The following is a 12010-nucleotide window of genomic DNA, read 5'->3' on the forward strand; positions in this document are numbered from 1 at the left end:
GCTCAGCTCTGGAGACTGAACACTGCCTCCCGGGCCTTGTTCCTTCTGCCCCAGCCACTGCCTACTTCTTGCCGTTCCCCGGTTACCAAGGCTGCTCCTATGCTGGCATCTCTGGGTTTGTCTTCCCTGTCTGTGGAATTCCTCCACCTGAGATGTGGCTGACTCTCATCTTTCCCGGTCTCAGCTCAAATGTCTCCTCTTGAAATAATCCTCCCTTGATGAGGTGGTCAATTGCTCTCTTTCCATCACTCTGCATTCTATTTCCCTGTGGTTTTTTTTCATTCTTATTAATGTTTATTAAAATAATTAGATAGTTTGCTATCTCCAGCTAGTAGAAAATAAACTCCATGGATTCATTCACTGCTGTGTGCAGGGTGCGGAGCGGAATGCTGGGACACAGTAGATGGTCAACTGGCATTTGTTGGCTACATCAATAATCAGAGTCAGCATTCACCTAACAGCTACCTGGAAATAGCCCCCACTCTTTCCCCATTGTCCACCCACCTGCAAACGTCTCTCATGTCTCCCTGTTTTCTCCACCTCTGGCCATATGTCTTTGCTTGACTGCAGCAGTCACATCTGGGTGGGTCTCAGAGTCTCTCCTCTGACTCCCTTGTCCTCATGCTGGTTCTTCCCTGGATCTGGTGCTTCATATTGCAAATGGACTGGCTGTCTTGAAAACAGCCACAAATAAGATCTCATCTCAGCATTCTTAGTTTAAAATTTTGCAATAGTTCTGTGTATGTGAGATACAGTTAGAATTTTATGTCATGGTTAGCAAGGTCTAGATTCTCAAGGCGCATCATTTGTCGTTGCTCATTATCTGTATATCCTTAGAGGTGGCATTCTTTCTTGTCCTAACTTTCATCCACTTCACACACACACACACACACACACACACACACACACACACACGCACGCATGCACGCATGCACGCATGCACGCGCGCGCGCACACACACACACACGCATGCACGCATGCACGCACACACACACACACACACACACACACACACACACACACACAGATGGGGGGGTCTTTTACTAGAGCATTTTTTGCTTCCTATACAAATCCTTCCCTGATGCATGTGTTATGTGTGCCTTGATGCCTCTGCCCCAGTCTCTCCAGGGCTGTGGTTACAGGTGTGCCTCACACCTGAACTGGGCATGTGTCCAGCATACCCCCAGCTGATCATTTAGGCTTCAGCATGTATGCCACTTTCTTGGGCAGACCTTTCCTAACCTATAGTCTTTCCCAGGCTCCGCTATAACACACCTCTATTGAACCCAATATCTCTCATCTGTCAGACTAATTATAGTTACCTTTTATTTAATACTTTCATTAGTTCATAGAGAATTTTGGACTATGTTTGGCTCATATTCACCCTCCCAACCCCAGCTCTTCCCAGATCCACTCCCCTTCCCTCTCCACCCAACTTGGTGTACCCCCTTTTTTTCCTGATTAAGGTCTATTTGAGTGGCCCAACTATTCGTGCATGTGCATCCTCCCACTGGAGTGTGGTCAGCTTAGCAGGGGCTATATTTTTAGAGAAAACTGACCCTGCCTCTCCCAGCAGTTAACAGTTACCAAGAGCTCCAAGCTAGGGGTGGAACTTTGTGTCCACCCCGCTCCCCCCCACCATGCTGGGATTTGTGTCAGATTAATTGCCGGTGGCTTGTTTTCTGGTCTGTATCCTTTACAGCATTGGAGGCTCACCGGGGATGTCTTCTCTATGTTCTTCACAGCCCCTCATTACAGGGGCTCAAGGCACATTTCTTTAATAAATGAATGGTGGAGTTTGGCGCTAAATGAGTGAAGAGGAGTTACTGTAGTTGAGTATTTTGTGCACAATTACTTGTCTCTTGTAACTGAATATCTGTATGTCATTGTGCAACCAGTGAGATTCTCATGGCCCTTTTGTCCCAGGGTGCTGGAACGGATGAATTCACTCTCAACAGAATAATGGTTTCCAGATCGGAGACTGACCTTCTGGACATCCGACATGAGTTCAAGAAAAATTATGGCTACTCTCTATACTCAGCCATTCAAGTAAGTCTCCTCTGGAAATAGCAAGGCATGGTTCCCCTTGCTCTGCTCACAATATTTCTTTTGCAGTCCTTAAAACACAGGTAGATCTGATTAGATTTCTCTCTCTTTGTCATTGTGTTTCCTGAGTTTAAAATAGTTATGCCAAAACATCCCTTAAGGGTGGGGACTGGGGACTGAAGAGATAGCTCAGTGGTTAAGAGTGCTCACTCTTGCAAAAGACCTGGATTTGGTCCCTAGCACCCACATGGCAACCATCCACAACTCCAGTTCCAGAGGATCTGACACTCTTTTCTGGCTTCTGTGGGCACTGTATGCACATGGTAACAAACTCATGTAGGCAAACCACTCACGCACATAAAATTAGAAAGAAATAGAAATAAAAATATGTTTGTTAAAAACTATGACTGTTTTCCAGCTCTCAAACACTAAGACTGTAATAGTGAGTCATCTTTTTAAAGGCTTGTTGGTCAGAAAATTTTCTTTTGAAAAATGCATGTATAAATTGGTTGTCTATTGTTTACACTGCAATGTTTTTAAACAATTATTTCAGCATTTGTGGCAAAGTAAGGAAAGAAAAGCACAGATTTTAAATTTTCCTTTAGTGAACTAGGCATGTAGGTCAGTAGTAAACATTTACCTAGCATGTGCAAGGCCGTAGGTTTGATCTCTACCACAGCAAAGATAAATTAAAAATAATACTACTGATAATAATAAGGAGGAGGAGGGGAGGAGAAGAGAAAGAAGAAGAAGAAGAAGAAGAAGAAGAAGAAGAAGAAGAAGAAGAAGAAGAAGAAGAAGAAGAAGAAAAGAAGAAGAAGAAGAAGAAGTCCTCTGTTGCACACAAGTGACAGTGGGTTCTGTATCGTCAGTTCTTTTCATTGCAGTGTGAGGAAGGTTTCTCATTTTTAGTAGATGTATATCATTCCATTTTTATTCCAATAATATCAACAGATGTTTACAGTTCCTGGCTATTCAACTTAGTGCTTCTGTGTACATACCCAATTTCATGTGATACAAGTGTTGGGGGAGAGAGATATATAGCTGAGACAGATTAAAAAACTATTTTTAAAATTTGGTAAATATGACCACTTCTTGACTCCCATTTCCTTATTTTCATCAGCTCCTCGGAACAGAGGGCTGTTTTCTACTCACAAACAACTCTTTTGTATTTCTACAATCTGATAGGTAACGGTTACAAATGACTGTATTTTCACATTTTTAATGCCATTTTTATTTATTTTTACTGGGCTGTCTCTTTCTGGGTTTGGGACTCACTCTTCTTTTGGGTCTCTGTTGCTTTCTGCTAACTTCTAAGACCTCCTTTCACACAAAGCAGATTAGCTTTTTCATCTCATTACAAAGATTTCCCCATGACTTTTTGCCTTGGCTAATAGCATTTTTTTTTTCCCAAACAGAACTTTTATTTGATATGTAATTGAATTTATCGATCTTTATAGTTTCTTATTTTTAACCCATTGTTTCTGTCATTCTGGATGAGAATATTTCTAAAGTGTTCACTACTCCTTCCTGTCTGTTTAAGGAGTGAACCAGTGGTCACTGTTATTAGGTCTCAGTGTACACACATATGTATGTAATAAATTAAGAACTATTAAGGAAGCAAGACTGACAAAATTGTTCAAGAAGCTTCTATACCATAAAAATCTCATGCTTCAAAAGTCATAGCTGAGAGCCGGGCAGTGGTGGCGCATGCCTTTAATCCCAGTACTTGGGAGGCAGAGGCAGCCGGATCTCTGTGAGTTCGAGGCCAGCCTGGACTACCGAGCGAGTTCCGGGAAAGGCGCAAAGCTACACAGAGAAACCCTGTCTCGGAAAAACCAGAAAAAAAAATAGCTGAAATAGAAATATACCAGCTAGCTAATAAATGCTAAGGAACTAGCTCTAGGTCTTCCTAGCAGTATTCTGTTGGTTTTTTGTTTGTTTTATTTTGTTTTGCTTTGTTTTGTTTCACCTTAGCCCCCAGAGGACACACAAAAATCTTTGATAATTAAGAGAATTAATCCAGACTGGTTCCCTAAGTCAATATGGGCGCTGAGGTTAAGTGAGGCTATCTAAGCATCCCAGTCACCCCATACCACATTGACTAGGTGCAAAGGTGGATTCTGGGGCTGGTTCTACAAGGGCCCCACAGGCTATATGACTCTTTTACCTCTGAGTTCTTAGATACTCTGCAAACTTTCTCAGGAAAATCAGGTTTAGAGTCCCAGGCTAGTGCCTGCTGAGAACCAGCTCCCAGAGCCCAGAGGGGCCAGGACAAATGGGATATCGACCAGCAGCCAGCAGGAAGTGTTGAGAGTACCAAGATGGACGCATACACCCCAGGCCAGCTGCAGGATTATTTACACTGTGCAGATCCTGATTCTTGGCAGGATCTACTCCTCTAGCCCCTAGGACTCTGAAACTCTGATCCTAGGGATGCCTAGCCATGGCGACTGGGAATGCCTGGTGTAGGCCACGTTCCTGTGTCACACTGGGTAGTGGGAGTTTGTCCTCTTACCCACAATGCAGCCCTACCCATGATAGACACCCTTAACCAGGCACAGATACTGGCCTGGGTGTCTCTGAGCACCTTGGGAGCATTCCAGCCTCAGGGCCCACAAATGATTTTTTTTTTTTTTAGACGAATGAATAAATGCATTCACCTCAACCAGTCAGCTAGATTTGCTCACCAAATTCCTTTGTGCTTTTCAAACCAGAGCCTTTGTTTGCACGCTAAACTTTGACAGAGAAAGATGCATGGGTAAGTTGAAATCCTAACCAATCCAAAAGAGCACCAGGCTCTTCCTAGGGCTTAGCATGGATTTCGTCAGCAGCCCACACTCGATTCTATTTGAATTGATCCTGACACATTACAATAGTTTCAATCATCATAGGAAGATTCAATAACGTTAACCGCATTGTACTTGCCAAGGCAGAAAGGCAGACTCATAAGTTTTATAACAATTGTCAGTAACAAGGTTGACGCACTCTGGGGCTTTTGCTTCACCCTCAGCCAACCAGAAAATCTGATTAAGCTGTGGCTCTCCATCCCCCAGTGGTCTGCGTAATGGAGACTCATTATGTTAGGAAACATTTAAACTATTTGTAGTCTGATAAAAAGAAAAATCCATCACTGAAGAGTCCAGTTTGTGATGGGAAATTTCCCTCTACCTCCTACCCACGTCGTCAGGTTATCTCATCCCAGCCAGCGGGATCGTTAAAGATGGTTGTTTCTGAAACTCAGGAGTTAGAATTCCATGTTGTGGACCTCCCAGGCTTTGACTCTCCGGTCCTCTACTTTCTCCGATTATTCAGACATTTGATCTCTTGTTGACCCCCTCATGGGTGATGACTGGTGAGGAGAAGGGAGGGAAGAGCATAGGTTTAAAAAAACGATGATTCAGGTATGATGACACATACCGATGACACCTGCAGTTTGGGAGTGGCTAAGGCAGGAGGATTTCTGGTGTGAGGCCAGCTTATACTACATAGTGAGGCCCTGTATAAAAAAGATATTAATGAAAATTTAGATGAGACTACATTTTTGTTAGGTCAGTAATAAAAAGTGCTCTGTAAGGGCAATATGTTGCTACCCTAAGTAATCTCATAGTCTATAATATAGACCCCATATGAAGGCTTGAAGTAGGCATTAGCATATACGATAATTGGAACAACATAATCTAGTCAAGTCCTAGACGTTTGGGATGGAGGATGGAGACACAGGACTTAACAGAAAAGACATTGTGGGATTGGAAAGGAATATTTCTCAGAGCAACAGGTCCTGAGTCTGCCTATCAGGTCCACAATAGGAACTGGGTGCCTCCTCTGGAATTCTTATGCTCAACAGACTCCTAAGGTGCATCCTAGAAACAGACTCCTGGTAAGTGGTGGAAGGAAAAGAAACCTCAAGTCAATTGCTTACTTAAAAAAAAAATCTGCTTCAGGGAATACTCAGGCCTTAAAGAGTGAAGTGAGTTCACCCAGAGATTCAGAGTTGGAGAATTTGTGCTGTAGTCAGCTAATCACAAATATTTATTAAGTGAATGCCATGTGCCAGACTCAGGGCTAAAGTTATAAGTGGAAAGAATTTTGCTCCTATGAAAATTACAAATATGTGTAAAAATGACTCCTTTCCTGTGAGGGTGAGAGACATGGTACTAAGAGATCAGATAACAGGAGGGCCTGACTGCCAGGAAAAGCGTCTGTGGGGAAAGGATGGTTCTGATCTAGAAAGTAAGCAGGCATGAGCAAGCAGAAGGCTGTGCCTGTGTGGAGCTGGTTAAGCATTCTAAGGAGGGAACTGCAAATGGAAAGATCTTGGGGTAGAAGAAACAATGAAAACAGGGTAGAGGGGCTAGCCCATGCAGGAATTCTCTGGCACCATTTAAATAGTACACGGGATTGTGAAGTCAATGAAAATGTTACATAAGAGTTCCTTGGTCATTAAAAAGATTCTGGTGACTGTGAAGAATGACAGACAGACACCAGGAGAGACATGGAGTGGTGAGTTAGGTGGTTGAGACACAGGCCCACTGGAGAGCATGTGAGTGGGTTGGTAGCCATCCGAAGAGAGCCCAGAGCAGAGGCTCAGGAGGTCCTGGGATTTGCTATGAGAAGTGAGGAGAAAGTGTCAAGGTTGACTCACAGGATTCTCTCTTGGGAAAGAGCAAGAATGCCATTTCCGACAGGAGGGTCGAATCTTAGGATGTCTTTCTTTGGGACAGTGTGAGGAAGTTCCTGGTCTTGCAGGTTTTGAGTTTGGGATGTGTTAGGAGCCAGTACTCAAAGAGTTCAGTGAAACTGTTGCTGCTATGGGTACGTTGTGAAAGTCAGTGTCCTAGGTACCTTCTGTTGCTGTTATAAACACCCTGATAAAATTAACTTCAGCAGTCAGGCATAGTGGCACATGCCTTTAACTCCTGCACTCTATGAGTTTAAGGCCAGCCTCATCTACATAGCAAGTTCCAGGCCACCTAGAGCTGCACAGTGAGAACTCTATATAAATAGCCAACCAACCAACCTAAGGGATAAAGAGTTCACTTTTGGCTTACAGTTTAAAAGAGAAAAAGAATCCATCATGGCATGGAAGACTGGCAACAGGCAGTGGGAGGTGGGTAGCAGGAGCAGGAAGCTGGTTGATCATGGTCATCTGTATTCAGAAAGAGAACAGTAAGTGAGGCCAAGATAGAAAAAAAAAAAAAAACCTAAACTAAAAGCTCATCCCCCACTGACATACTTCCTCCAGCAAGGCTCTACCTCCGAAAGGTTCTATAACGTCTCCAAACAGCGCCACCATCTGGGCACCAGGTGTTAAACACAGGAGCCTATGGAGGACATTCCATATTCAAACTGCAACAGTCATGTTTCTGAATCTCTGAATAAGGGTTGCAATACCTTAGAGAGAAAATATGGAGTGAAGAAAAGAGAGCTTAGAGTTGAGTTTTACCCATCGTTACTATATAATGTCTCTATAGTGAGAGGATGAGGGTGGGGAGGGAGAAGCTTCGGGCTGAGGGGTGCAATGGAAGTCCAGGGAAGAGCATGTTCCAGGAGGCTGAATGAAGAAGATGCTGTATCCTACTGACAGAATGTAAGCTAAGGGATAGGAAATGACTGTACCATAGAGGGGTAGGATGGGTGTTGGGCATGATTTACAAAACACTAAGAATTAATGGCTTGGGTACTTAGATTGATAAATTTATAGTCACACCAGTAGCAAGAGACAAGAGCCTAGACTCCATCTGTAGTGACTTGAAAAACACTGTTATAAAGGAGCAATTGTCTGTCCTGATAAAATGTCAGGGTAAAATGTGGGAAGAAGTTGGGAGGAGAGAGAACTATGGAGAGTGTTAGCAGCAGTCAATGGAGTATTTTGTTCCTTTCTTAAGAAGAATTTTTTGGGGGGAGAGATGATTGAGACGGGCTCTCTCATGTAGCCCAGGCTGGCCCTGAACTGGATATGTAGCCACAAGTAACCTTAAACTCCCGATCCTCTTACTTTTGCCTGCAACATGCTGGGATTACAGGGATATGCCACCATACCTGACTCTTTGAGACAAAGTCTTTCTATGTGGTCCTGGCTGTCCTGGAACTCACTATGTAGACCAGGCTGGCCTCAAACTCACAGAGATCCACCTGCCTCTGCCTCTGGAGTGATAGGATTAAAGGTATATGTCACTACACCCAGTTCCATACCTGACTCTTAAGAACAATAAATAAGATGTAATCAGGAATGATGCACAAAGTTCTTTTTAACCTAGCAAAACATTTTGTGAAACAGCATTTCGAAAATGCAGTATAAATAGACTATCATCTAGAGGGGTAACAGGCAAGAGGCAGGACAAGTGTTTGTTAGGTCCTTGTAGCAGATCACAGTCCTGTTGTAAGCTTTTCATTTATTTATGTGTGTGTGTGTGTGTGTGTGTGTGTGTGTGTGTGTGTGTGTGTGTGTACGCACAACGTGTGGAAGCAGTTCTCTGTGCATTCTGGGGATTAAACTCAGATCAGCCAGCTTGGTGGCAGGCACCTTTACCTGATGAGCCGTCCCATAGCGGAACGGCTTTTCTTGACCAGTCAAACCCCAGCGATTGTGTACAGCTCTGCTCAGAGCGACTGGAAGGCCCTTTTTAAATACAAAGCTAGAGTGCAGCTGATTGCCAACAGTTTGAAAGAAGGTTGCAAATAGCAAAGCAAGACGGGGGAAGCATTATTTCCATCACCTGCATCAATGACAGCGTGGGTATTAATTCTGTTGTGTCTCCTACTATGACACTATGTCCACCATCTCCACTCAGCGACTTTTCCTTACTCACTTGACCTTACTCTAATATCTACCCTAGCTGCACCTTTCCAAATATAAACTTAAGTGATAAGACGTGATCACCGACCAGGTTACTCAAACAAAATAGAAACAAATATGAAGTTTTAAGGCAATCTGGGTAAAAAGCGGAGTTTTGCCTCTAGTGCTACCTTTTGCAGAGACCAAGTGGCCCCTGGGCACTAACCCCTTCAGCTGGCATGGTTGTCTTCTCAACCAGAACCTTTCTCTGCTGGCTTAGGGCCTGCTAAACCTCCTCTCAGGGCTGTTGCTTATCTCACCAATGCAGAGTAGAGCTGTTATGTGGTGATATTGTGTCCCCCAAAATATTGTGAACACTAATAAAATTATCTGGGGTCAGAGAACAGAACAGCCACTAGATATAGAGGCCAGAAAATGGTGGCGCACGCACCTTTAATCCTAGCATTCTGGAGGCAGATCCATCCAGATCTCTGTGAGTTCAAAGCCACACTGGAAACAGCCAGGCATGGTGACACACGCCTTTAATCCCAGGGAGTGATGACAGGAAGAAGAAAGGTGTATAAGGTATGAAAACCAGGAACTAGAGCCTGGTTAAGCTTTCAGGCTTTTATCAGCAGTTCAGCTGAGATTCATTCCAGATGAGGACTCAGAAGCTTCCAGTTTGAGGAAACAGAATTAGCTGAGAACTTGGCGAAGTGAAGTTAGCTGTGGCTTGTTCTGTCTCTCTGATCTTTCAGCATTCACCCCAATACCTGGCTCCATGTTTGTTTTTATTAATAAGATCTTTTTTTTTTTTTTTTGGTTTTCGAGACAGGGTTTCTCTGTGTAGCTTTGCGCCTTTCCTGGAACTCACTCTGTAGTCCAGGCTGGCCTCGAACTCACAGAGATCCGCCTGCCTCTGCCTCCCGAGTGCTGGGATTAAAGGCGTGCACCACCACCGCCCGGCAGATCTTTTAAGATTCGTGCTACACTGTTATGTGACAAAACTTTTCTTTGGGAAACACAACACATGCCTTCTCACCCCAGATAGGAATCCTATGATGGACCAAAGTATGGATACCACCAAAGTCCAAATTGGTGAACCAATGAGCTTTACTGGGGTTACTTACAGGAATGTGAGTGAGGGGTTACTTACAGAATCAGAAATGACTCAAAGACAGCTTTACCAAGGCCAACCGCAGCATGGGTGACAGCTCTTAAAAGCTGGGAACCTGGTGCACACTGTACAGCCTGTAGGCAGCTCAACAGGTTGGAGAGTGATCTTTTCAGGTGACTCTGGCCTAAATCTTGCAGGCAGCTCAGCTGGTTATTGCTTCTCCCAGGCAGTTGATCTGGTCTCATAGTCTTTGCAGCTTGGCATGTCTAAGAGGGACTCTCACCTTTTATGGCTTGCTCTGGAAAGCAGGAGACTAGTGAATCTGGTCAGCTTCAGGGACTTCCTGAAGCTTTTTTGAGTTGTTTATCTTTCAGCTTAAGGAGCTTCCCTACTGGATGAAATGTTAGAATCTTTGAACAAACTACTACACAGCGGGAATGAGGGGCCAGGCTCTCTGATTTGAGGGCACTTTTCTTACCCTCTGTATTTCTCACTTAATTATTACATGGAGATAAGGAGAGTTCATACTCTGCTGCATAGAATTTTTATAAGGTTTGCAATAGTTAATACAAAATAAACTTTTCCTTTAAGCTTTTTATATTGGAAATTTGACCCAGGACCTTATGCATAATAAGCACACTGTAGACCATTGAGTGACACCTGTAGTTCCCCATGGTAAGTTTTTGAGTTACAAATAGGCATGCCAGATTAACATTAATTGTTATTAAACTATAGTTTTTATTTTTTTTATTTATTTATTTATTTATTTATTTATTTATTTATTTTTGGTTTTTCAAGACAAGGTTTCTCTGTGTAACTTTGTGCCTTTCCTGGAACTCGCTTTGGAGACCAGGCTTGCCTTGAACTCACAGAGATCCGCCTGCCTCTGCCTCCCGAGTGCTGGGATTAAAGGCGTGCGCCACCACCGCCCGGCCTAAACTATAGTTTTTAGAGGTTTTGTTAGCACCTAATATGTAATACCTAGTGGTTGAAATCTTGGGGTTTTTTTAAAGTCCTAGTTGAAATTCAGGAGGATTTGAACATTATGTAGTGCAGAGAACATGCTAGGTAGGAGCATAATGGCACTCGAGTATGAAAGAATGACAGCAGTGAAGGCGTGCTGTACTGAACAGTGCGGCTCGCACATCTTCTGCCCAAATGACTTCCCCAGCACTGTGGGGTCTGATTCACCCTAATCCCCTCATTATTTATGGTATGTTCTTCTCTGTTGGTCCTGCCCTCTACAGTCAGATACTTCTGGAGACTACAGAACCGTGCTCTTGAAGATCTGTGGAGGAGATGACTGAAGGAGACAGTCTCCAAAGGCTACTGCCCTGACGGACGGCCTCGGCAACGGCAAAGGCTCTGCTTACTGCTTTCCTACAGCATCCCAACGTGCAAGCAAATGCAAGACCACAACCTGTCTGCCTGATAGGAATCGTCGTCGTTTAGTGCAAGAGCAAAAGCCAACATGATTTTCTGTTAGAGCATTTCATTCATAATATAGAGGTTTATAAAGGAAATTCAATTTGCAATTAAAGATCTACTAATGATTTTCTATTTTGCTTTGGAAGTTGGAATTGGTGTAGTCCAAAAACATTCGACATAAATCAGGATACTAAAAATGGTTGCCTTTGTTAAATACAATTTGTGCATTTGTTTTCAGTATCTACCAATACTGTGTGTTGCCTGATGCCAACAAATATCTTAAAATACATTTGTTGTAAATGCTGTTGCTGCTTCTATGTATTACTTTATCAGGTGTGGTCTAAAAAAATGATAGTGAAATGGCATGGTGGTGCACACCTACGGTCCCACACTTAGGAGGTGGGGGCAGGGGGAGGGATAGTTTGGGATCATCCTTGTGAAGTTGCAGGAGATATAAAGAAGTCCATTAACAGCTTAGTGTGGTTGGGGCTCAGGGTTCAGGGAAGAAGAATGGTATCCTATGGAATTTAGTCAGAGAAATGAGGTAATATTGGGCTGGATGCTGGCAGGAAAAATGGAAGGATTGCTGGCAGATACTTCCAGCATTCCTCAGGAACCTGTGAAATGGATTTCTGTCTGCC

General features: G+C 43.5%; 1 protein-coding gene across 3 annotated transcripts in view; it reads left to right on the forward strand.

Moving 5' to 3' along the window:
- Nucleotides 1–11674, forward strand: part of Anxa3 (annexin A3) — a 59423-nt gene extending 47749 nt beyond the window's left edge. For all 3 annotated transcript variants that reach the window (XM_052735416.1, XM_052735417.1, XM_052735415.1), the window contains exons 12-13: nt 1927–2049; nt 11189–11674. In XM_052735416.1, the coding sequence (XP_052591376.1) occupies nt 1927–2049; nt 11189–11248 (183 nt within the window). In that variant the 3' untranslated portion in view covers nt 11249–11674. The remainder of the gene's footprint in view (nt 1–1926; nt 2050–11188) is intronic.
- The last annotated feature ends 336 nt before the right edge of the window (nt 11675–12010 follow it).

Source organism: Peromyscus californicus, unplaced genomic scaffold (genome assembly GCF_007827085.1).
Source record: "Peromyscus californicus insignis strain IS unplaced genomic scaffold, ASM782708v3 Scaffold_13__1_contigs__length_99412109, whole genome shotgun sequence".
NCBI classification, from domain to species: Eukaryota; Metazoa; Chordata; class Mammalia; order Rodentia; family Cricetidae; genus Peromyscus; species Peromyscus californicus.